Here is a 27359-nt window from a genome sequence, read left to right on the forward strand (position 1 = left end):
ATACTCAACTGTAGCATGAGCCCAAAGCAGCACTTCTCGCATGAATATAATCTTGTGCATTTCTGTTAAGATTCCTTCGATTATTTCTTATTTCATAACATGCTTTAAGTGACTGAACGTCTTCTTTTGGAAACTGCACCGCAAGAGAGTTGCTGTGCAGACATTTTGGGGCTCGTAGGGCAAGGCTTTGCAATCCACTTCACATGGGTATGAAGTATGCCTAGTCTTGCATAATGCACTGCTATACACAGATCACCATGTGGTATTTGCATACGACTTCTACATAATTTAGTCAGATTTCTTCTCAGACTTGTTTCAGGTTTAACAGCCAAACGATGACTATGATCTTAAAGTTCCATACAGGTCATGTGAGAGGTGAAAAATTGATATCACTGCTTTTTCAAGCATAATTTTTGCTCTTGAGGCAGACTAGCTGTAGCGTTGTAGTGAATCAAAATGATGCAGCAATTGTAGTTTTGTCATCCCTCATGTGGTCTATATGCTACTTTGATGTCATAGCCATCACTCCGTTGTTGAAACCAGAATAAATGAAAGAAAAACATACAGTTATAGATTATTTAGCAGTTGTAGGTGAATACCACAGAGTGACCCATGTGCAGTAACGTCTTATGCATCATTAAGAAGAAGAAAACTTGCAATCACAATTTGGAGCATGTACTCGTATATGCTTGGAATATTCTCGAGGGAGCGATGAACCCAGATGCTTTCTATCGCTTTGCATTTTAGTGCAATGTCACAGATGTGAAGCCAAGCTTTGCCCATTATAACATATAGTTCAATTTTGTTCATCCAAAATGTTAAAAAGTCCCTCTCTCGTTTGCTTTTGTGCAGCTGATCACATTCAGGGCATTTATCTTGCAGCTCTTTGTATATACGATTCTTTGTCGCCATTATTTGTAGCACTTCATACAAGATGCCCGTTTCCTCTACTATATATGCAACTTGGCAAAGAATAGTTATATGGTCGATTCTATTCACAGAATATGTGCCAACAGTTTTTATTATGTCACCATTATGTTCATCTGCACACATTATTTTCCAATGTTTAAATTCCAGATATCGGTTTTCCTAGACAATATGATGTAACTGATTTCTTTGAAATCACTGGCTCAAGACTACGGACTTCTCTTGGAGTGATCTTTTGTTGGATCCTAATCGCCACTCTCCTGAATTGTGCATTTTTCTACAGCCTCCATCTATCCTCCTACTTCCAGAAACTTGCAGTCAAGAGACGATGCCTTTCACAAACCAGTAATTTGGCACACACATTACATAAGCATGTCATTATTAAATCTGAAGCAGCATATAACTGTTTAAGCACAAGTTAGTTTTTGCCAAATAACCAGGCAAGACTGGTTACTGAAGTGTGGTCCATGTTATTCCGTCTGACTGTACACATGTGCACCAAGTGTGTACGCATGTACACACAGCCAGCATCAGACTTCTACAGAGCACTCAAGCTGTGCATTACTTTTCAAACATAGCCACACTCAGTCACAGCCATTTCAGGAGCACAGACACCATGTCAAGTTGTGTTACTGGTTTTATTTTGAACCTTTTTTTTTTTTTCTTCTTTCAACACTTCTTTACAATACCAACAAGTACACAAGCAGCAGCTCCTAGGCCAAAGCGTGGGCTCCGGCATGCCACTTACGCTCGCCATAAAATAGACGCGGCAGGGCGGCACACTTTGGCCCCCGCTGAAGGAAAACTGTCACTCACCCCAGAGCCCAGCAAACAAAAATAGGTTCCCACCACATTGGCAGGGCACTCTCTCCAAAGACACTTTCCACCTCTGGCAAGAGCGACGTTTTCCTACCAGTGGAGACAAACCTCTCTGCAAAACTTCGCAGAACTTTTCTATACACTTAAAACACAACGCAAAAACTCTGTGAAAAAGAAAAAATAAAGCCACCAACAAATACTGTACAGTATATACAAACAAACCTACATGTGCGTGCAATTTCTTCTAAGTGTCATGTACACACGAGCTACTGCTCCGAACCGCTCGCGATGGTGCGCAGAGCAGGCAGCAAAAGGCAGAGGAGAGCCGATCATTTCATGCGACAGCATATTGCACGGAGGAAAAAAAAAAACTCGTTTTCTTTCAAAAGTTGGTCAAGCACAGCGCACCGCCGTCAAGTGGTCCGAAGGACAATTCCTACCTCCTAGAAACAGCCTCGCATCGGCCACTAACAGCCTTTCGATCGGCCCTAGACAAATAGCTTTATATATATATATATACTTGCTCTGTAGTAGGATGTGTCGCTTTTGGCTGAGACAAGTTTTTGTGTGAGTGCGAACGTGCGCAGAGCAAGTGCACTGCCACGCCATATCCTCGTTTTGTCCGAGGGGAAAAAAAAGTGTTTACTTTGCGAGAGTTGTTCCACACAGTCTTGGGATGTCACCTAAAATATGTGGTATAAGCACACTTTTTTTTTTTTCCTCTCGAAACCTACACGGGCAGCATCCTGTGCCAGCTACAAAACATACGCACACAGAGACACATTTCCACATCCCCAAAGCTAATAGGGACAACAGCTGGGGAGCAACTAAGATTTGTCGCTCGTCTCTACGCAGTGAACGTGCCTTCGCAACACACTCTTCACCTGAACCTCACTTTTCTCCCAACAGCGACAGCAAGACCACTGACTACCCTTGAATGGTTTTACTAGTTAAGGTAGTGCACAGGCAGTGGTGGCGCCACCTACAACTGAAGCAGCTCCATATCAATGGATCTCAAGGCCATCAGAAATGAGCAGCATAAGCTTCAATTAGACTCGAGAAGTTGGGAGAGTACCGGACCACTTTCCTCTCCTTGCCCTCAAAGGCCCCAGAAAGGAGCAGTTTTTGTTCCCTCGCATCCCAAAGCCTTCCATCCATGGCCAAATCTGTCCTCCTCAATTTATCCTTTGTGCTGCTGAGCTCTGGGAAACAGTCTACTAAAAAATAAATATGCACGAAAAACAAACTGCACTGCAACTGAACTAAAGGGGGCAAACAAATACGGCACATGCCAACAGAAACTAGGGCATATATAAGCATCTCCATTTTTTGCACTTGTATTCCCGTGATTGTCCTCTCCATAACATTCTCCGGGAAAGCTTTAACCAACTCAAGCAGCCGTCCTGCGGGCCATTTTGGTCTCGTCTCGCTGACGGGATTGTCTCTACAAAGGTTGCACATACGTGCACGCAAGTGTTCATGTGTATGTGTTTACACTGTTTATCACAGAAAAAACAAATAGTATTTCCCTGGAACTGCACTGCTGCTCATTTTTTTTTTATCCTCAAAGCTTTTCAACGTTAAGCTTCTCAACGTTTCAAAAGGCACAAGAAAAAAATTTACAGGAATGTACCTTCAGACAAACAAAACTACAACAACAGAGTCAACGGGCCTTCCAGACACAGATAAATAAAGCAAAAATGTTGTTCCCAAATACAGTCCTAAGCAACCTCTATCAGATACCATCGACCGCATCTGTTGGGGCAGCTGCCAGGCTTGATCTGCCTATCGCATCATCTCACAACGTTTTCAGCCTAATGAGATGCACAGTGCTACATCATCATGTTGCCAACAGCCTCATCATGCATCAGCCACAATACTCCCCAATGCCCACACCCTTCCCACACCACAAGCCCAAATAAATAAGAGTCCACTAGTCATCGATCCTTGACAAATAAGTGGTGGCTGTGTTTCTAATTACAAGAAAAGCAATGCAGCAGGAGAAATTAACACAAAGAGGCAGTAAGAGGTGCCAATTTGACTGAAAATGAAAGGAGCGCCGGTCAGGAGTTAAGATTAATAGTAATAAAGTAAACATCATGAAATGTGTGGCAGCTCCTGGCATGTAGTGACAAAAAGACACTCCCTCGACACGGTTACCAGCTTGAAGATTTGGTCCGCAGGGCCCAGAGAAACGCCACCGTCAAAACGCCAGCCCCGTATGCAGCAGGGTGGAAGCAGCGAGAGAAAGAGCCGGGCCACTAATGGGAGATGGGGAGGAGTGCCACTTGTTCAGCGCTTCTTTTCATGCTCTTTCCCTCTCTCCATCTCCCAAGGCCAGATGTGTGTGCACCTTTCTCACTGGCCAGCAATTCACACAAAGCCCCAGGCCTCGAGTGCCTTGACAACAAAGTCTTCCTTTGAAGAGAGCACGTCGTTTCCATAGGTCTTGCAGCGACGGCTCCGGCCGTGAAAGAGGTCCCCATCCAACCACAGCCCAAACTGGCCACTGCACAGGGCAGGAAAACCACACTGTAACAATCCCTCCAAGGATTGCCTCAAGAAGCAGACACTGACTGACTGGAACAGTTTGAGCAATCACATGTGTTCCACTTCTAATATCGACAATGCTGCTTCTGCTAAGTGACACTATTTTCACCACATACATGGCACAGCATTACATTTATCATACCCCAGGTTATTACTTCACTGTGTGGGCGTCTAAGCCAGCGAAGTAGGTGCCATTAACACCTATCACTGTGAAAGAATGAGAACACTGTCCCCATTTGCTTCCTCTCACAGAAAAAGGTTGTAGCATCGTGAACTTGCATAGATTATAGCTTTTCAAGCAAATTTAGGGCACAGAGCACTAATTTTTGCTTTCATCCTCCCTCATCCTTTATGTTTACCATGCTCTACATAAAAATCTACATAACTGTTCCGATTACCTTGGTCTCTCATGTAATAAAATACCGTGATTTCATCCTTAAGCATCCTTAAACAAATCAATGAAATCATCAAATCACCAGCCTAACTGAGCCCGCTTGTGGGGTACACAAGCCTCCTGTCCAAGAGTAATGACCGCACATAATTACCATGCAATGTTATGCGCACGCCATTCAGAGAAGTTAGCAGGGGAGGACACGCACACCAACCCCACTGCCTTCTGCATCCCGATGGCAATGCTGCAGTGAATGCCTTCCCTCTTTCCCTTAGTAGACTTGGAGACTTACTCTCTGCAGCATGGGAGAAGTGCACTCCTCCCGAGTGTCTCTGGGATTTGGCAGCGAGCCAGCCACGCACACGTGCCGATCACACACTAAGCAAGGAGACCATCACCGAATTACCTGGCCATTATACGCAACTGACCAGCGCAGTGCCATGCGAGGCGAGCAAAATGTTCTTTTCCAGCTCCTCTTGCACTCCCCCTTTTTGTGGTTTCTTTCATCTCCGTATTCAGGTGGGGTGTTCCCTTTCTATGACAGTTGTTTTTGAGTGTTGCTAACATATTTGGCCGAGCTCAATAAATGCTGCTTCAAGTAAACCACTCTTGTTTGTCCCCCCTAGCTCAAACCGTGCGGGTGTGGTGGCGACTTGTATCATACTGCGGGTTGGGAGTAATATCTCCAACTGTTAGGGCTGGCATGTTGGTGATAGAAGGTGCAATACAACATCTACAAGAATAACACCTGTACAATGTAGGCAAAGGCCTCTCCCATATCTCTCCAACTAGCCTGGTCCTATGCCAGCCCAGCAAAATTAATCATCTCGGTATATCCTTGAATACAGCATCCCTAAATAAAAATTCTTGAGTAATAATTTGATACAGAAAATATATAAACTACATCCACTATTTATAACAAATCATTAATTTATTACTCATAATTTAGATTTTGAGCCACTGAAATCATGGCACAATTCATAGGTCTCCAATGAATTTTCATGCAACATTGGTGGCATGAAACAAGTAGCAGAAATGTTGAAGGACCAGATTGTAAAGCTGTCTCAGAAAGTGTCATTTTGCCATGAAGCACACCAGCTCCTACAAACTAACGATGACAGCGGCTGTGCTCTTTCCATTCTCTCTGATGATGCGGCAAAGCCTCCAATTGTGACCAAGGTACAAAATCAAATCATCAGCTAGCAACCTATTACAGTGAAAACCTCGTTATAACGAACAGTTAAAAAATCAGAAAATAGTTTGCTCTATCCATAATTCGTAATATAAAATTTCGTTGAAGATACATGCAAGAGCAGCAAAATTCAATCGGAGAAGGCACAGCAACTCGGAGGGTGCCTTCTAGGGTCACGTCCGTTAATTTACGCGCAAAGAACTGCGTTATCGCGGCCTGCTTTTTTGTGTTGATCGTGTTCCGTATCACGCCCTGTTCCACAGTTTGCAAACGCTCAACAAGGGCAAACCCACTGCTCTCAATAGCACTGTAGTGGCGGCGCAGTAAATCCAATGCAGCAAGCGCTTCTTGTGAAGTCGGAATGTTCTCATCGTTTGCACGGTCAGCCTGAGCTTCGTCTGCGGGATGTTCAGAAACGTCCACAGCGATTTCGGCGTCCGTCAGTACAGCCGTGGTCGCCGCGATGTCGTCGCCGCCTACAAAGTCCTCTACAGTCATTGTTGCGGGCATGTCACCTCATGTCAGAAGCTCGCGGAGCTCTGCTTCTGCTTCGTCCCCATCGTCACTTGATGCGCGGGCCTCTGCTGGAACAAAAGCTGCGTGCCGAAAGCAGTTGGCAATCGTTTCGCCTTTCACGCTGTCCCATGCCGCTTTAATGCTCCCAGCAAATCGATCTTCAAGTCCTGCTTCATAAGAAGCTTCACGAGAAGAGTGTCAATCAGTCTCCTCTTGTAAACTGCCTTTATCTTGAGCTTGGTCATTAACGTCAGTTCTGCTCTTTTTTTCACGTTCACCGCCATCACAGCACTACGCACACCCGCGCACCACACTCGACACGACGACCGACGCAGCCTCCGCCGAACGCTACGACGGCCACGCCGCTGCTAACACTAAAACCAAAAAACGCGAACGGCGCAAAAACCAAAAGAGCAAGTTGTTTCCTTCCTCCATCCAAAAAGGCAAAAATCAACATTCGATCGTGCCGTTGCCGCCGCTGCTGAAGCGGCGCTGTCGGCGATTGTGAGATGCAAACGATTTCTTATGGCCTCCGAGATCACCTCCGTGCGCATAAACAGGCGCGCGGTGGTAATCTCGGAGGCCATAGATTTCTTCAGCTGTCAACTCCCAATGCCGTCGTGGCATCTGTGGCGCTGTCAGCGCCTGCGAGGTAATCCTGAACGTTTGCTGCGCCGCATAACACACATGTAGTGCAACGAAGCCTGGCTCCTGCTATTAAAGTGAGGTAGTGCTTGACGTCGCAAAGTTCGTAATATCCGTTTTATGCCGAACCGTGTTCGCTATGGGAAGTTAAAAATACATGTTTGACAAAAATATTTCGGAATAGTTCGCTATGTTCAATAATTCGTCATATGCGTGTTCGTTATATCGAGGTTTGACTGTATGTTTACCACTGAAATTTAACAGGAATAAATTTGCCTATATTTCTTGGTTATTCTTAGCTGTCATAATTTATGAAGTACACTTGTTAAAAATCTCAATTAGCAGTAAAAAAAATGCCATGGCTAGATACTATCAGCAACTTGAGTCATATCAGAAGATATCAGTGCAGGAAAGTGCTATTACACGCCTGTATATGAAAGAATGACTTATGAAGCCAAATTATGAAGCCAAAAAAAAAGAAGCTGATCAAAATATAAACCTTTAGTACAGTCGAGTCCACTTATAACAATATTCAAGTGCCATAAAATTTCCATTGTTATAACCGATAATTGCTATAAACGGTTTGCACGAAAAAAAGCATAACAACTGCAGAGAGGGTTCACGGACGGCAAGTGACATGCGAGCTCCGCCGAGACATCGTTTTGGTGGCCCCGAAAGGGGTCTTGTAAAAAATACGAGAAGGTTGCCGCAGCTGCCCCTCAGCTTGAGAAATCCCGAAGTAATGCTGGGGGGAAGAGAGAGAGAAAGACGAAACTTTTATTTAAAAGCAGAAGAGATAAGAGCACGCAGGCCCCTGGGGTGAAATCGCCGCAAGATCTCACCACATACATCTCACTGGCTTGCACGAGAAAACCCCATGTCCGTTAACCTTGCTTGCCTCACGCGAAGCGTGTCGACATCCTTCTCCATGGCATCTAGGTACACCACGTAGTGCAGCGGAAGGTCCCTCGCGAAAACAAAGCCTCAGAGGGACTGAATCAACTGCAGGGCCTCTTGCGAGAACAACGTTGAGGCAGCATGCCCTACCGCGTCATCGTCGCTGTCGTCGCCGTCACTGTCGTCGTCGGGTGCCTTGTCGAACGTGTTTGCGCCCACTGTCAAGCGAGGACTTTTCTTTGTCGCACTTCTCAGAGGAGCGGACGATCGTCGACAGTGTCGGTTGGGATAGTGCGTACTCCTTCGCGATACTGCACTTGTCGTCTCCAAATTGATAGCCGTGCCGTGCGCTTTCTTTTCACCGGCAACGTTGTCCGATAATCAGCGGATGGATCAGCCATCTTACGTTTTGGCGGCAATTCAAACGAGAGGAAGAAACCGCATGGCCAGGAACGACTTCGACGCAATCAACTTGCACAACCAACCAAATCCGTTAGCAGAACTGCGCAAAATGAGGGGCGAGCGGGTGAGTGAGCAGATCAGCGGATCAGCGCTGTCGGCGCGTTGGCGAAGTCCACTTGTGTTTCGGAGGGTGGCGCAGCGCAGAGCTATGGGTGCAGTCCATTTGTGTTCCGAGGGGTGGAAGGGCAGCGGGAGAAAGGCGCGCGGGCTTACAATGCAGAGAAGGCCAGAAAACACGTTCTATTGTATGAGCGCGCGGCGGAGAGGGTGCAGCAGCTGGAATTTCTTTTTTTTTTTCTTTTCAAGGATTTCGCATTCAACTACCTTTTGGCACGAGAACTCAGGAGCGAGACTTCATTGTTATAACCGATAATGTGCCAAAGGGGCATTATAGTAAGCGGGTTATTTTACCATAGAAAATATACAAAAAAGGACGGTACAACAGCTTTTCATTGTTGTAACCGATATATTGTTAAAACCGGTATCGTTATAAGTGGACTCGACTGTATTTAGCAGGTGAGCTTGATAAAACTGTACCAAAAGTGGCACTAAGTGAGCGAGAAGCCTTGTTAAATGACCACATTATATTGTGATCAAGCAGGAAACTTTTCGTGCTGTGAATATGCTTCCCATGGATGACGCTTTATTTTGCACAAGCACTCGTAAACATCAATCTTTATATAAAACTGAAATGGAGAAAACCTGCAATGCTGTTAGCAACAACATACAACAGCAAGCCCGGGACTGCCTTGCTGCATCACATCAGGGAGCGCGTACTGTCACCCGCAAAAGTTTGCGGGATCTCCAGCGCGTGGCTGAGCGGCGGGAAACTGCATTCCTGCGCCATCTGCCGTCAAAGAGCACGGCGTCGAGGCTCACGGAAATGGTGCGCCAGGGGCGCTTTGCGCATGCTGTCCTTTCTTCGCTATCAAGCATGTCTCGTCACTAGCTTCCCCGTGATGCGCTTTTGCCACTCGCGGCAGCCGCTGATGCGCCGCGTCATCATCGTCGCGTGTCTGCTTTGGCGGGTAAGATGAACGACGAAGCAAGCCGGTGTGTTTTGCTCGACGCGCGACGTTGTCACGGGGAAGCTAGTGACGAGACATGCTTGATAGCGAAGAAAGGACAGGCATGCGCAAAGCGCCTCTGGTGCGCCATCTCCGTGAGCCTCGACACCGTGCTCTTTGACGGCAGATGGCGCAGGAATGCAGTTTCCCGCCGCTCAGCCACGTGCTGGAGATCCCGCAAACTTTTGCGGGTGACAGTACATGTTCTGCAATGTAAACTGGCATCTGAGCCAAAGAATGAACAGCAATGCCAAGCGGACACAGCTATAACTGGTGGCATCACTGGTATAAGCCTCCACACCATATCATCTCATTACCTGGGCCAGCAGACGATGAGAGCATATTTCAAATGTTTACTGGTTTCAAATGTTCAGTGCTTCATGAACTGTGCAGCACACTCACTTTAGTGAAAGAAAGAGAATGTCTAACATACATTTCCCTCCAGGTAAAGTAAACACTTGGGCTACAAGATGGTGTGCACAAGGTGGCATCTACAGGTCTTCTCAAAAACTAACAGGAGTTTTGTCACCAAGGGGCACTCCCACCACCTCTATTTGTTTTTTAAAAGGCAGTTACTAAACAACTGAAGAAGAGCTCCAGAGTAGAGTGCTTGTTAGTTTTATATAATGGCCAGGTTTTTTCATAGTGCCAATAGAAAGCAATTGGAATGCTTCAGTAATGTTCAAGACGCAAAAGGCAGCAGCTTGATGATGAAAAACTACAACATGAAGCCACGAATGAAGGGAAGAAAAGCCACTACTCACTCTCCAGCACCGAAGGCCAGGGAATCGGCATTGCCCTTGATGAAGTAGACGTTGTCGCCAGTCCATTTGTACAACTGCACCACACAAGAGTGACAAGAAGGAGCAGTGAATATTGACGTAATAATTTTGTCAAAGTGAGCACTTATGCAATCAGAACACAGTAGACTTTTGTTAATAATCTGAACTTGAATTATCTAAAATGGCAAAGTGTACAGAACGGACACCCTTCAATTCAATACCTCATAATTCAAACAAAGATTGTCAGTCTCCTTCAAGATCAAATTGTCATAAGTCAACTGCACCAGCCAAATCAACAGATTAAAGCAGAACTGGTAACAGTCAACCACTGCCTTTGCTCAAACTAAAAGGGTGGCTAAGACATGGCCAGTTAAATAAAATTTCAACATTTTTATCCATCTTCGGGGGACATGAGGATCAAAGTGAAATTCTTTAATTTTTGTACTAGAGCAATGAAACTTTGCATGCTTATTGGAAAGTGTGCTGAATGGCTAATTAGAAAGTTTCATTAAGATACTTCCAGTAGTTTTGATATTAAAAACTTATATTTGCATCATTCTTTACCAAACTTGCAGAAAGCCTGGCGTGACAAAAAAACATGGTAGAGGCCCATAGTTGGTCTTATATTTTAGCCATATAAATGGTTCATGCAGTGACATTCTTCAAATATTTTTATCAGCTTGAGTTTTTTTTTACACAGAACATTACATCCACGCTTGCATAAGGCACTCATTTTCACCATTTCAAAATAGCTAAAGAGTAAAAGAATGACACCATATTTTAAACATATGAGAATGTCACTGCATAAAAAAATTATCAGGGAATATAATGCAACAAGCCTCATGAAAATCCATCAAGCCATTGCCGTGCTACGCTTTCTGCAAGCAGGACAGTTGGGTCAAAATGTACTTCTGAGAAAACTGACATTAAAGTTGCTCAGCCACTTTTTGCCCATCAAAACGCCTATGCACTGAAATACTGTATCGCTATGCTGCACGCTTCCTTCTGGGTTGTTTCCAAGGGCACAGAACGCGGTTCCAGGCTCCTGAATGGTGCGAATCGGGTTAGGCAAACATTTGCCGTAAACCTGGCAGCACATCACTCACCATTGCAAAAACGGAAGTTTCTCCGTATCGGAACTGCATCGCGCATCACGGTGTCGCGGCTAGTTGATGGAGCCGAGATGTCGGATTCACTGCTGGGAATCGATATTGGGCGCAGCTACTGCGGAATGGTGCTATTCCTATTACACAACCGTTCGCCGTCGTACTCGAAAGCTCGCGCTACATCAGCCTCACCCGCAGTCGCGAAAACGGATCTTCCCCCGTGTAGGCACTGCACTGCGACGCTGGTTGATGCCGCCGGGTCTTCAGGTTCACTTCCTAGCATTGATTTCTAGGGCGGGTTGGCCTTCGGCGACATATCTCCGTGATCTTCACCGAGTGCATCAGCATATCCGTGCGGCTGCGCGATTGCATCAGACGAGCTTTCCGCGCGCCTGGAGACTTCAGTTCGTTGGAGCCATACCGCGTCGAAACATAAGTGCGATATCCTTGTCGCTTTCACCGCCGCTTCCATTTCTTTGCCTTTTGGACGAATCGCACAGTGCGCTGATACTTTTCGAAAAGCGTTTTTGCCAACCAGTATTATTTGCCGCCGATCACTTCTTTTTCTGAATAAGAGGCTTGCGTTCGTGCTTCCTGCACACATACTTCGTCCTATACTTCTGCACCGCGTGCCACTGCATTGCTGGCATACAGATGAAGCCTCGCGCAACAGTGGGGGTGACGAAATTGCAGAACGGCAGCCGCGGATTTACAAACTACCGAGCAGTTGACTAAAGAATGTGCGAATGAGGTGGGAGCAGACGCCGTGAGAAATGGCGTGCTTTCCAACAGCCACTCGGACAGCGTGCCGAGCGCCACATGACTGGCGCAACCAATTAACGCCTAAAAGTGGCTCTGCGAGGCCTTCAGATTTTTTTTTTACTTTTGTGCGTTTATTTTTTGTCGTAGACACGTGGCCTTGATGGGAGAAGTACTGCGGTGAAACAAGCTTTCTAGTGGTACCAAAATTTTCGCGATCATCACACCGGCCGCGGAGTTATTGCGCTCGAAAATCGACCATTTTTGCGGACATTTCGGCCAGTTTTTTGCTACCAGAGGTCACAAAAACAATTTTTAGGCTCACTTTGAGACTGCTTTCAGCGGAATGTTTTTGATGTGATTGAACAGGCCTTGTAGACTCCGAATCTGTTTCTAAAATTTGATTTTTTGCGATGCTCGCGATATGATCCCTCCGTCCCCCCTTATTTATTAGTCAGCTTGTCAAGACAACATCTCTCACTCCACTCATTGTTTCGACCCTGTTTCGATTCCATATTCTCCCCCTATGTAATAACTAGCTGCACCAAACTATACAAAAGAATGCTCACTCCAACATTTGCATGGATCATGTCGGAATAAATGGCACATTTGCAAGGGCATGCCTCACACAGCCCAAGTGCCACTCATGCATCGTCCAATAGCATGGCAGGTGGACGGGATAACTTTTGGTCACCATGCGAGACGGTGATATTCCTACATACAGTTAATGTACAAAAAAAATCTCTCATACATGTCCAACTCACAATATGGCCTTGTCGACAGTCTCATTTCAAGTGATTTTCCAACCGGTAAGCTCAAAACTGAGTAATAAAAACGCCCCACACAGCTACACTGTTCTTTAGCTGGTTTGTGCATTCCCAAATATTAATGACCAACAGAAGAAGTGCTAACACACAAGCAGGCTGGGCAGGGGGGCACGTGACAAGCAAAAATGCAGCGGTAATCAGCCACTAGGGTGGCTTCCTAGCAATACCAAGTGCAATGACGCAAAGCATCCTAAACACAAAATGTGCCAATATGCAATCAGGCCAAGCCTAAGTAACACTGAAGGCAGTCAGCTGCCAGAATGGCCCTGTCGCCACTGTGCATGTTATTGGATGAAGTGATAGTGAAGAAGCTTCAGCTAATTTTGCGCTCTGATGTCCGAAAGCACTAAACAAGCTCTCATACTCTGTCAAAAAGCACTGACAGGCCTAATATTTTAGTAAGTGGAACAGTCCATAAATTCCCCTGTAAATGTGCCCACAAGTTTTCAGAATGAAAGTTTCCACATTTAACACCGATTACATGAAAGAGCACCCAATGTAACCAAGCCATACAAACGTTTCTGCACGGCCTAAGGGAGAAATCAATTTGGGACAAAAGGGTTTTGCATTTTTATGTCACCCTTCTATCTCTGTGGTGAAGGCAGCACCTGCTGAATTGGCAGGCGCTCAAAAGTCAAAGGTCGAAGCTTCACAGATACCCCTTCTTTTTTTAAATTTACTCCATGAAGTAGGGATTTCCCACTATAACTCTGAATTTGCTTGTTTATCAGGATCGCAACCATGGAATGAATACTGTATTATGCGGCATGTGAAGAGAAGGTCTGAGCACGCCCTTTAGTTTGTGGCTGTATCCTTAGGTTGCCCATAATTACGCTTTGTCATTTTTGTGTTCCAAAAACCTTTGTAGGCACCTGTGCATCACATATAAGCACATATTTTTAAAGCCATTATGATTTTAATGATTCATTTCCAATTGTAATGCGCACATTTTTAAGAACGCACATGTAGTGCTTTGGCCCACCCAGAGGGACTTTGCAAATAATGGTTGAAAACATGGGGTGGGCAAACATTCTAAATTTCAAATACCAATAAAATATGTTCGTTATTTGATTTGTTTTCATATTAAAAAAACTGAAATTCAGAATTCCAGAATATTAAAAAAAATTTCGAATACATCGAAAATTTCTTAATTCACCGCTGCTTTCCCACATTGCGTGCCTCACCGCAATGCTTCAACGCATGAGCTGTGCATTGAAGCATCCTCAAAAGGTGACGGGTCCATTAAGAGTGAAGACGGCTTTCCCAACAGCGTGCACAAAACGAAGCACTTAACAATACCAGGAAAAAAAACTTATTCTTACTTCGGTGTCATCTCAAATCCAGACATCTATATCATACAAGTAAAATTGTTATGATGCAAACAGTTTTCGTCAATGCGGCCGAACAATTTGTCGCAGAACGTTGCAAATAGTAGCGTTAAATGACTCGTTGTTTTCCGCTGTACACATTGCTACCTAAATTTGGCTCACAGCGCTCATTTCGGATATAGCGAAGTGTACCAGACATGGAACTATGTGACCCAAATAAAAAAAAATAAAGTTGGCTACAGCATTGCTAAATCAATTTATGCAACAATGAAAATAACAAAGTAGGTTCTATAGCCAACGCTCGATAATTGATTGCTGCCTCAGCGCCGGCTCATTTTTTTCAGGCCATTTGATAACTCGAGCTTCAGGTTAGTTTGGAAATTTTTTCTGGTCCCTTGCACACCGAATTACAGACTGTTTACTGTGCCCAGCAGCAATCTGGCAGCTCCACCCATATGCATAAAGGTCCTTCCTCTACAAAAAAGCTGGTGTACTGAGTCCTCAATTTATACTGGATTTTTCAGTAAAGTATACACTTCTGTGATACGCTAGGATAATTTGCACCATATTAATTCTGAAATAAACAAGACTAACAGTGGTTGCTATTTTTTAATTTTCATTTTTTCACTGCTCAGATATTCGATTTGGTAATCGAAAACATTTTTTTCCAATATTCGTATTCGGTTTGTACTAAAAATTTCGATATTCCCACACCCCTATTAGAGACAAAAAACTTGCCTTGAACTCTGGGTGGAAGGTAAAAAGAAACGATTCTCCTGTGCCATAGAAGTGGTCACTCATTCTCAGGGAGCACGATGTCAGGACACCAAACACCTGCACAGAGAAAACAAAAAATTGAATCAAAAGGAAGGTTACCACCGAAGATTCTGTCAAAGATGACCACGGTCGTTAATGACGAGGGTTAACCTAGCATGCCAACAGATAATGGCACCAGGCCATGACTTGATTTAAAGATGTGTACACCTTTTGCTTTTTCAAATCACAAAAATCGAAGAATTTAAATGATGCCAAGGTGAATTACTCTCAAGAATTTCATAAGTTATGGCGGCATGATCACAAAAGTCAAATCTATGCAAGAAAGCTGTTAATTCTTCTGTACCCAATCACCAAGAAAAGAAACTTTCATGTTAAAACTTTGTGGTGAGCTAGTTGGTCTAGATGCATGCTGAACCTGCACCACTAAAGAAAATTTGTCGTTGCACTGTTGTGGTGAGCTAGTTGGTCTAGATGCATGCTGAACCTGCACCACTAAAGAAAATTTGTCGTTGCACTGTTCCCAGTCATCAGGTAAAAAAAACTTTGCTTCACATGCTTGCATAATACCCTTTTCTATTGAAAGAAATATCAAGACGTATCAATATTTCTCTGCAGCACGGGTAAACTGTAGAGCGATGAATAGAGAAGGAAGCCAAATTTTTCCACAAATTCAGCCTCTTCTTTTGCATCAATGTGCTGTATGCCATTATGAAAAGGGGCACTGCTAACAGCTCCATGTAGTTCTTGTTTTAAGTAAAAAGTGACCATATAGCATTTTTTGGCTATGTGAATTTCTTGCACCGAAAACTCAACTTGAAACTTTCATGCCACTGGGTTCAAATTAGTGACGTCTGGACGGAGCAGAAGTGGTGGTGTAGCCAAGCCTCAGGGATCAGTGTGCAAAATAAACTTTCCTGACACTGCAGCTTTGCCACGAAAACAGCCGGTAGTAGTGCTAAGCATACACTATCTGGTGCTCACAGAGGCATCGTTTTGGGTGAAATTCGTGCGTCTGTCAATTCATTGATACAGGTCAACTTCAATCTGTCCTCTGCGTCCTCTCTCCCATAAGCATGAAAGAGCAGACTCACAGCACCCTCGGTGTCCAGGACAGCAAGCAGGATGGGTGTTTCGACCTTGAGCATCTCGCGGTAGAGTGTCTTGAGGCTGAAGCCATGCTTCAGCGTGCTGTACACAAGTGCCCACGAGTAGCTCTCCGCTCGTGCCGGAAGGTGCTTGCACAGCTGAAAAGGGGCAGACAAGAACACATGCGCACATTTAGCACAGTTCCACATGCAGAGACCAAAGGAAAGAGGGCAAGACAAAAAATATTTGTTCAGCGTTTCAATGCGTTCATACTGGCAGGCTAAACTCGATAGCATTTGATCTCCTAAACATTGAATGAACAGTAAGCAAAACAAAGTGTAAAAAAAAAATATAGAGTATCCAAAAATTCAACATGTCATAATACTGGACACCAGTGAGCAGCTGCTGCTCAGGCCACATGATTACATGGCATGTCTGGAAAATTTGCATATCTCAAAAAGAAAGCAAGTTCATTCTTTACATCTACTCTTGCCAACAGGATAGACATGCAGTCAACTTTAATTTAAAACATTGTTTTGTACAGTGACCTAAGACACACTGAGAAACATATCTTGAGACACGAGGTCAACCTCTCAACTGGTAGAATACTATTTTACTCAAGCCACTTGGCCTGCATTTGTATATACTACTCACTTGTACTTATTTGGCCTACTCCTCCACTGCACATACGGGGGTATATAACTCGAATGCGGGTATATAAACTTGGATATTTCTGAGATTACTCTCCCGAGAAACTCGCATAAAAGAAAAGGAAAGTCAGAATATACCAAAATCCCATTCTGCCATTTGTTCAACATACCAAACTATGTGCTATGCCTCAGCCAGTGGAACCTCCTGTAACGAGGCTCTTGAGTCATTTTTAATGCATGAAGATGGGTCGGCTACATGGCCTTAACCGCGAAATAATGTGAAAGTAGGTTGCGCTTGATTGAGGCCTTTTGATTATTGTACCCATTTTCCACAGCACATTGCAGTAGTGTAGTGACACCAATCTAATGCCCAGCAGCAGCCCTCATCCGATATGCTTCGCTACCGCCAAAAGCGTTGCAGAAACCTACTGTACTTTAATTTTAATGAACTATTATTCTATTTATAGTGTAATGACACCAGGATTAGACAACTTATGGCAAGCAGCAGGTAATTTCACCACCTCCACAGCTCCAGTATATACCAACATCCAGCAAGCAGACTGCGCATGCTGTCAGCACGCTGATGGGCGGTACATCACTACAGCTCCAGTATATACCAACATCCAGCAAGCAGACTGCGCATGCTGTCAGCACGCTGATGGGCGGTACATCACTACAAGAAGAATGTACACTAGCAGGGATGCAGTGTATTTTTCCATTTAGCTTACGAGCAAGCTAGTAATTGCTTTTTGTATATCAAATTATCAATACAGTTGAATCCCGCCACAACGAATACCGCCACAACGAAATTTCCGCGACAACGAATAATTTTTTATTCCCCGCGAGTATCCTATAAGAATTAATGGCCTAAATTTCTCTGCACAACGAACCATTTTTGCAGAGCGTTTCCGCTTCAACGAAATTTTCGCGTTCAAAATCGAAACCGAAACTAGTTTTATTGGCGAGAAGTCCAAGTCAAATCCAAAGCCACATTAAGCATGAAATCACGTGATTGCAGTTCCGCCATTTTGGCTTTGTGTCGTGGTCGCGTTGTTCACTCGCTGCCTTTCTCTTCGACAACGACGAGTTTTCATCCGCAGGACACGATGGCAACGCAAGTGAAAAAACGCAAAACTCTTTCCCTTGAGCAAAAAGCTCAAATAATCGCCCAAGCAGAAAGCGGAAGGAAGAAAGCGGCAATTGCTGAAGACTTCGGAATTCCTGCAAGTTCGCTGTCAACGATTCTAGGCAATAAGGACAGCGTGAGAATGGCACTTGCTTCAGGCACATCCTCGAAGCACAAAAAGGTGACGCGGCCCCTCCATGAAGAGTTGGACAAAGCAGTGCATGCGTGGTTTGTGGAAGCACGAGCCAGCAACGTCCCCCTGTCCGGAAGCATCGTCCAGCAGAAAGCCTTGAACTATGCATGCCTACTTGGCATTGATGATTTTAAAGCCAGCATTGGCTGGCTAAACCGTTTCAAGGCCCGCCATAACATCGTTGGAAAAGTGTTGTGCGGCGAGTCAATGTCAGCAGACGTGGACGGAGCAGCTGCTTGGAAGGCGAGTAACATGGCCGGAATTTTAAGCAACTTCGCGCCTGCAGACATTTACAACGCCGACGAGACCGGGCTATTCTACGAGATGTTGCCGGCTAGGACGCTCGACTTCAAGGAGCAGCGCTGTCACGGCGGCAAACACAGCAAAAAACGCATCACAGTGCTGCTTTGCACAAACATGGATGGCTCGGACAAGCGTCCGCCGTTAGTCATAGGCAAAAGTGCCAAGCCGCGCTGTTTTAAGGGAACTCGTAGCCTACCTGTGCAGTACAAGGCGAACAACAAGTCATGGATGACCCGCGCTATTTTCACCGAGTGGATGATGGCATTCGACCGCGACATGAAGCGGCAGGGCCGTAAAGTTTGCTTGCTTTTGGACAATTGTTCAGCGCATCACTCCGACGAAGTCAAGCTCACTAACACGGAGCTGACGTTTTTCCCTCCCAATTGCACGTCTGTCTTACAGCCTCTCGATCAGGGCGTGATTCTTAGCCTGAAGCGCGCTTACCGCGGGAGGTTAATTCAGCGGCTGCTTTTTAACACTGAAACCGGCCGAGACACGAAGGTGGACTTGTACGTGGCACTGCAGATTATGTCTGCTGCCTGGAGCACACTGGGGCGCTCAGTAATTGTGAACTGTTTCAGGCACGCCGGATTTGCCGAAGGTCGACCCGTACACTCTGCTGGCCTAACACCAGGCGTTACAGACGACGACGAAGAGGCGTCACCGGCTCCACGGATCGCGGCCGCCTGGAAAACGCTGGGAGAAATAGGAACCGTGCCGCCTAATCTCGAGCTTGACGAATACATCGGCGCTGACGCTTGTGTTGTTGTTCACGAAGATGTGAGTGATGAGCAGATCATAAAAGCTGCCCGGAATGATAAGGACTCTTCCGATGAAGAAGACGACGACGTACAGGAAGCGCCGGCTGCGGCAACCGCCGTACAGGTGATGGACGCTTTTGATGTCATCAGGAATTTCGTTGCTGTCCGAGACGACGATGTTGCAATGGGTTTGCTGACCGAGTGCGAAAATCGCGTGACGGCGTTGCTCGCCGTGAAGCGTAAGCAAACCAAGCTTACAGATTTTTGGCATTAAACGCCTTTGCTGCTGCTTGGGCAATTCTTTCTGCGTTTCACGTCAAATTTTTGCGATAACGAAGTTCCGCGAGAACGAATTTTTTTTCGTGCACCGTGAATTTCGTTATAGCGGGATTCAACTGTATATCAATTATTTTGCAGCCCGACTTCTTATCCGATATATCCAGGTTCAATTGCAAGCATCTAAAGTACTCGTAGTGAAAAATGGGTATCGTTTAACGAAGCTATGAGAGTGGATAATTACTATGTGCACCACTACTGTAACATGCACAATGTGTCAATGCAATTCCAGGCTACGGTTTCACGAGCAATCTGTATTGCCATCTCTCCCTCTCTCACTCACACACATACACATGTGCACAAACATGCAGATACACACGCATGCACACACAAAAAAACACTTAAAACACCATGCTCCAAGGTACATGTTTTCTCCACCATCTATCTCCTCTTAATGTAATGCTCCAGGCCTTTGGTGCTTCAGTTCAGTTCAGTCGTGTCCGACTCTTCGTGACCCTATTGACCATGTCACGCCACGCTTTCCGGTCTCTCACTATCTTCCTAACATCACATAATTTCATCTGCAGTGCCTCGAGGATGCCATCTAACCATCGCGTTCGCTGCCTACCCCTTCTCCGGCGACCCTCAACCTTTCCCAACATCAAATCTTTCTCCAGCGACTCCTCTCTTCTCATCAGATGACCAAAGTAGCTGAGCTTTAACTTTAGAATTTGACCCTCCAATGAGCAGTCAGGGTTTATGGTCGACAATATTGACTGATTTGATCTTCTGGCAGTCCAAGGAACTCTCAAGAGTCTTCGCCAGCACCACAATTCAAACGCGTCAATTCTTCGGCGGTCAGCCTTTTTCACAGTCCAACTCTCGCATCCATACATCACAACTGGAAAGACCATAGCACGAGTTATACGGATCTTGGTTGGCAGACTAATGTCTCTGCTCTTTACTAGGCGGTCAAGGCTAACCATTGCTCTCTTTCCCAGAAGCAGGCGTCTCCTAATTTCATGGCTGCAGTCTCCTTCCGAGGTAATCTTGGAGCCCAAGAAGAGAAAATCTGTCACAGCTTCCACTTCTTGTCCCTTGATGCTCCAGGACTTGATAGGGCAAGACGCCATGATCTTTGTCTTTTTAATGTTCAGTTTAAGCCCAAACTTCTCACTCTCTTCTTGTACGCGCATCAGAAGTCTCTTGAGTTCCGCTTCACTTTCTGCCATTAAAGTGGTATCATCCGCATATCTAAGGTTGTTGATACGTTTTCCAGCAATCTTCACTCCAGCTGAAGACTCGTCCAGACCAGCCTTCCTCATGATGCACTCTGCATATAGGTTAAATAGGCAGGGCGACAGTATGCAGCCTTGCCTCACTCCTTTCTCAATCGGAAACCAATCAGTAAGACCATGCCCAGTTCTGACTGTGGCCTCTTGCCCTTCATACAGGTTCCTGAGGAGACAGATGAGGTGAATTGGAACTCCCATCTCTTGGAGAGCTTGCCACAATCTGCTGTGATCTACGCAGTCAAACGCTTTCGCATAGTCAATAAAGCAGAAGTAGATGGGTTTCTGGAACTCTCTTGCTTTTTCCATGATCCAGCGAAGGTTGGCAACTTGGTCTCTAGTTCCTCTGCCCTTGCGAAACCCAGCTTGCACGTCCGGAAGCTCCCGATCCACATACTGCTGCAGCCTACCTTGGAGGATTTTCAACATCACCTTGCTAGCATGCGAAATAAGCGCGATCGTGCGGTAGTTGGAACAATCTTTGGCACTGCCTTTCTTTGGAATGGGGATGTAAACTGACCTCCTCCAATCCTGTGGCCACTGCAGGGTTGTCCAAATCTTCTGACATAATGTATGCAGAATGTTAACAGCGTCACGGTTGAGGTTTTGAAGCAACTCAGCTGGAATTGTATCAATTCCGCTAGCTTTGTTCTTAGCAAGGCTGGCTAAGGCCCATTCAACTTCACTCTTCAGGATGCCCGGCTCGAGATCAGTAACCACAACCGTCTTATGTTGGGTATGCACATTCGGGTCCTTCTTGTACAGTTCTTCTGTGTATTCCTGCTTCAGTGAGGTCCTTGCCTCGTTTGTCCTTTATCACGCCCATCTTAGCACAGAAGCTTCCTTTGATATCTTTGATTGTCTTATACAGAGCTCTTGTGTTCCTTAATTGGCTGTTGTCCTCAACTGCTTGGCACTGTATGTTCAGGAAGGCATTCTTATCTCTCCTTGCTATTTTCTGAAAATCCGCATTGGTGCTTGTATAGCAGCATTTCCAAAGGTGACATATAACTGAGCCAGGGCTGATGAACCGTAATATCATAATATCCTTTATTTTATAGTGTAATCACTACTGTGTTCGACTACAGTTCTCTCTTAATTCTAACGTTTTCATGAAGAATCTTAACTGCTGTGCCAGAAAGATCAAGCATGGGAGCATGATAATGATGTTTTCCATTTTTTCACGCGTGCTAGTGTGGTAGTGGAGAATTCCACAAACCTCCCGACGGTGCTCCTCAGTGAAGATCTCCGTTGAGTCAAGCAGCTCAGGTAGTGGAAGGTCAGTCAGGTCCAGCGGAGACTCCCTGCGTGCCTCGCTCATTGACACCACCTGGAAGAAAGGAGCACCTCATGACTTAGCAGCACTTAATCACTCTCCCACCAGCAAGATTTTCCACAGCCACCATTTTACAGCCCCCCTATTCAGAGTTCTAATGAACAGAAGCTGACCGGAAGCTATCTTCATCGAGGTTTGTACAAAGACAAATCACAGTGTTTTTTCAGCTATGCCACTGCTGAGCTTGTGGTTTTTTTACAAAGGCTGTTCTCAAGGTCATTAACTGGCCAAAGTATGAATACAAGGCTGCCCTAGCATGAAGGCCCAGGTGACTCTCCACCTTGAGCAGTGTCACTCAGATTCAAGTACGGTGCTGCATGCCCTCATTCAGCTATGCGGACAAGGATAAACTGAATAAAATATTTTTGAATAAGTTCTAACATCAGAAAGCTAGCTTAAACTAAAAACAAATGCTTTTCAATACAGCGCACCTATGAAAAACAAAAATGCAGATACATAGCAAACAGTGTTTTTACCCATCATGCACGTAATTTATTATACCTGTAAGGCTTACCAGGCATTCAATAAGCGAGGAAAAATAATGTAGAAGTAGTAATCATATCCTCTACCTGTCGTTTTGCTCAAGAACAGCCTAGAAGTGTTAGTGGATGGTATTTGTGTTATGGGCTAAGTGGACATTGGTGCTACAGTGTTTGTGATGAGCTTAGATTTTAAGATTTCAATCTTGTTCACAAATCATTGCACAGCGAATAGAGTGTAATACCACAGTTTGGCTTAATGGTTACACGATAAAGGAGCTGACTGAATGCTGTCACAATGCATTTATTGTGGCGATATACCTCCTGACTGTAGAAGTGACATAGGTGGCTGTTTATTGGAGGGGCAAGTCGCAGGGCAATGCTGGCGAAAGGCAACAGAACGACTCGTGAAATAAACAAAAAAGCGCCAAATTGAGTTATGACACAAGTCCTGCCGAAAATCGTAACCGGTCTTACTGGTTTATGGAACAATTCCCAGCTGGTATCAGTTGGTCCCCATTGAGTTCCAACTGAGTTCCCATTGGAAGCAATTGGAATCAATGGGAACTCAGTAGGAACTCAATGGGAACTAAGTGGGAATTGTTCCATAAACGAGTAAGACCAGTTACGATTTTCACTAGTATGGATCGTCCATATGGACCATCCATTCCTCCCTCTTTTGTACACCTGAAATGAAAGCATTGGCTATGCAATGCTGCTCCAAACGCAGCACTTCAACACAGCCCCTCCACATCACTTTCACTGAACTGCAAAAGCCCCATGATGGGTTTGAACACTGTCATAAACTAAATGCATGAAAACAAAACCACACCATGCAACTGGCATCGTTTCATATTCCCTGTGCATGTGCTACGATACACACAGCCTGGCTTCAAGGGCTGACTCCGAACTTGATATTTCTACCACAAGCTTTCTTCATGTCCTCTGTGGCCAAAGATACAGTTTCCAAATATTAATATATGAAAGCTGCGCAGAATGACAGCCGTCGGTGGAAGACAACCCCAGCAAAGCAAGACATAGCTCCAATCGTTCCACTATACTCCGCTAGTCCCATTTTCACGCACAATGTGCTTCATAATGTTACGAGGGAATATGATGGGCTTGCTAGTGCCCATTCACATTTGTCATCGACACATTCGTGACCAGTTCGGTCAACTACATGGTGCTATACTTAGTTTTCTGACCCGCATGCTGACTGTGGAGACTCTGGAGGCCATCAGCGCACTGCTTTTATGCAAGGCTTATTACCGCATGATGGCTATAGACTATAAGGAAACACAAAGTTAACTGATGTAATATGTGCAATGCTCTGAGAAGAAGCATTTAGATACTCTAAAATTTACTAGCAAGCTTAGATGAAACTACTCGTAATTTTAGAGTGTCTATGAGGTTTGAATGCTTTAAATAGTAAAAGTGGGTGGCAAATCAAATCGGACTGCAGCTACTAGTTGCAAACTATTTGAAATTTCAAACATTTGCACATCCGTACTATAAAAACACACACAGATAAGCAGGTCAGCAAACGAACGGAGGAAATTGAAAATGTGAAAAGTAAGTCCATGAACATAAGCACACCAAACACTGACAAAACATGATGCTAAGCAGTGCAATGCAATAACAGTAATACTTCCATTAATGAGAGAAACCAGCATGATGCAAGAACCCATCGTACTGCACCTCTAATGTGCAGTGCTGCCCTTGTTTTTCCCAACCTGCACTGTGTCCTGAAACTATTGTGTACTGAAACTTTCTTCTTTTGTTTCCTTAATCTCATTTTTCTTGCCCTGCCTTTCCCGCTGTGCCTAGAGCAATGTTGTGGAACTGGAGTGTCTCACTCTAACAGCTACTGCTGTACGCATAGTTTGCACAACAATGGGTGGCGCAGCAGCGTGCCACTTGCCTCCCAGTCGCCGGGTGAGACAGCAGGTGCTCCTCCTCCAGGTGGCACTGTGGTGCTGTCAAAGAGCTTGAAAAAGCGCAGAGCGCCACCGTGGCCCCTCTTGGAGCCATGGTGTCCCTTGCTGCCGCCACTCGCGTCGGGTGTCTCACGCCCTTCCTCGGTGACACTTGTCCCCCCCGTAGCATGAAAAGCAGTGGAAGACATCTCAACCTCATCATCGTCCCCTGGCTCGGGCAACTGCTCAAAGCCGCGGCTCGCCAGGTCCACCCGATGCACATCACCGTACACGGAGGGTGCCCACTTTTCCAGAAAATAGTACAGCTCGTCTGCCCTGCACATAGGAAAGGTGCAGCAAAGTAAAGATGTGAATATGACGGAAAGGGAGCATAAAAACAGAACTGTGCACTGTGGCCTGTAGTCCCACACTGGAAGCGGGTTTAAGTGGGGAGCAACGAGGCAACCTTTTCTTGCTAAAATTCCCCTGAAGAATCAGAGTGACAATGCAACCACACCTTGAGTCCATAAATCCACACTTGTCTTGCACGCACACGTAAACAACTTGTTCGGAGTTGACGGTACACAAGAGTGCACACCCGTACTTTCCACTGGTGAAACAGGCCAACACAGAATCAAAAAATTGAAAATGTGCTTTTTGCCAAGCATTTCCCATGCGACAGTGTGTCACTACACCCAGTGCAAAAGCTCTCTCTCATACAAACTTTTATGCACAGAGTGAAATTTGCTCTGCTAGGTGGAAAGTAAAGGTTGCATCAGATCAAATATAGAGGAGCTAGCCTTTTCAGTGAGCGCCATATCAGAAGCCCACAAATATGAGTGGCATAGGATACCACTGCCGCATCCACAACACACCGTAACCTGCTGCGTCTGACCACAGTGCCAAAAAGCTTTAAACATCTACCGAACAAAGAAAAAAAAGGCAATTTTCAATCAATGACACTAAAATCCTTCAACTCTGCCTTGCAGAGCCCAAGGAAGGTACTCATGAGCAGCAAATCATGCAACAAATTTGTACCAGAGATATTTCATGGACAAACAAGTACCTGTTTCGAGGAATGCCGAACCAGTATTGTGGCCGAATACGCCGCTTCGACGAAGCAGTGAGAGAACACTGGACTTTCTTGTGCAGAGGTCGGCCCATGCGCAGGCAGAGGTAAAGCAGCGTGGCCTCCGATGACTGAGCTAGCCGAGGAACCAGCTCTGCCATTACAGCATCATAGAAGAGGGATAACGAGAAAGGCACCTGTCAGCTTTTCTCTACATAAAAAATAGTGAATATATGCAAGTGCCTAAGGATAGAAACACAGCACGGTGGAGATAGCGCTGTTTGGCAGCACAGGAAAGACATTTAGGCAAACTGTATTCCTAGTCAATCTTGCACCGCTAGAGTACTGCCGCTTAACCATCTGCTTCGCACTGAGCCTCTACTGTGAAAGTTGCTAGCTTGACGCTACCATGCGGAGCCTCCTGCGACATGGTATTTCACTTCCCTGAAGTTAGCTACATTTTCATTTAGCTTTACTCCACAAAACATAACACTGCATAAATTATTAGTACAATTAGTTGAAGAACCTTTTTTTTTAGAATCTGCCCTTGCAATGTTTCACAGGGTTGTGATCAAGTCACTCGCACCTGATGCAAAACAAAAAGCACTATGTAACCAAATGAGAAACATAAAGAAGCTAAAATAAAAAAAGCTAACTTTAAGAAAGAGGAGAAAGCAAGAGGTGTGACATGGTGGTCATGTCACGCTACGAAAACATTGCAGTTAATAATCGATTATTTTTTTCCCACAAGTAGCAACATCTGTCCTGGTTGCAAAGACACTTTAGAGGTAGCAGGTCACTCAAAATTAGGCTGTCACAGAAGAACGAAGCACAGTGGCAAGGTACTAAACAGGCTTGCTCCTACATTTGTTTATTCGTGACATTTCTAATAAATGTCCATCATGACCAGAGGTAGATTATTCTTATAGCAGTGACCAGCATTCAGTCACATCCCACAGACAGAATGATCTACAGAACATCACGTGACCACACTAGCCCAAATCAGTTGCATCAAATTGTGCAAGCACAAGGCTGCAACAGCAGCTGACAGTATGTAGGCACGGTAAATATTGCAGGGCAGACACCTGCAAAAACAATCTGCTTCATAAACTTAGCAACATACACTCAACCACATGCCTCAGTTCCACGATGGATTAAAGCAGTTCCATGGTTGCAACAGGAGCACCTTCGAGGCACCTACTTTTATGAGAACCAAGCACACTGCACTGGTTACGATTGTGCAGAATTCTCTTTGCCTTTTATGATGCTGTGAACCCTTGAGGCACCATCAAAACAGATTGGCTGCAGCTACACATTTATCCGACATCTACACCTCTTTTGGGATAGTTAATGCCACAGTGTTCTAGGCAGTTTTATTATTTCGATGCTTCTATTAAAGACAATTGGAATGTATATGCTTAGAAAAAAAAAATGAAGCTACGAAAAGGTGACCCAGACAGTAGCCATGACAAGGTAGTTTAAGATGCAGAGAGAAGAATAAAGAAACTTTCTTAAAAGATAAATGTTATGCAAGACAATGAAAGGCAAGTTTTCATCTGACAAGACATAAATATAACAAACAACACAGCATGCTTTCAAGCACATTATAGAAGATATTTTGTTTAGTAGAGAAGTCATGCATATTTGCAACAATAAAGAAAGACTGGTAAGAGAATCAATAACGCAAGCAAGCACTGCAGAAAAGTTATACGCCAGTAAAATTGCAAACCAAAGAGAAACATGTGCATGCCTCAGTAAAAAGTCAGCAGTAAAGCAAGGCGTCATCTGTGACGGGACACCAAAGCAAAGGCTTGTGAACGAAACTGC

At 45.0% G+C, this 27359-nt stretch overlaps 1 protein-coding gene across 6 annotated transcripts in view; it reads right to left on the minus strand.

Moving 5' to 3' along the window:
- Positions 1-1546: 1546 nt before the first annotated feature.
- Positions 1547-27359, minus strand: part of mtd (TLD domain-containing protein mustard) — a 168328-nt gene continuing 142515 nt past the window's right edge. For all 6 annotated transcript variants that reach the window (XM_084600822.1, XM_084600823.1, XM_084600824.1 and 3 more), the window contains 7 exons: positions 25530-25686; positions 24469-24799; positions 21952-22062; positions 16137-16289; positions 15007-15102; positions 10231-10304; positions 1547-4255 (listed from right to left, as the gene is read on the minus strand). In XM_084600822.1, coding sequence (XP_084456948.1) covers positions 4120-4255; positions 10231-10304; positions 15007-15102; positions 16137-16289; positions 21952-22062; positions 24469-24799; positions 25530-25686 — 1058 coding nt within the window. In that variant the 3' untranslated portion in view covers positions 1547-4119. The remainder of the gene's footprint in view (positions 4256-10230; positions 10305-15006; positions 15103-16136; positions 16290-21951; positions 22063-24468; positions 24800-25529; positions 25687-27359) is intronic.

Source organism: Amblyomma maculatum, chromosome 4 (assembly GCF_055883805.1).
Source record: "Amblyomma maculatum isolate TAMU_Amacu chromosome 4, ASM5588380v1, whole genome shotgun sequence".
Classification (NCBI taxonomy): Eukaryota; Metazoa; Arthropoda; class Arachnida; order Ixodida; family Ixodidae; genus Amblyomma; species Amblyomma maculatum.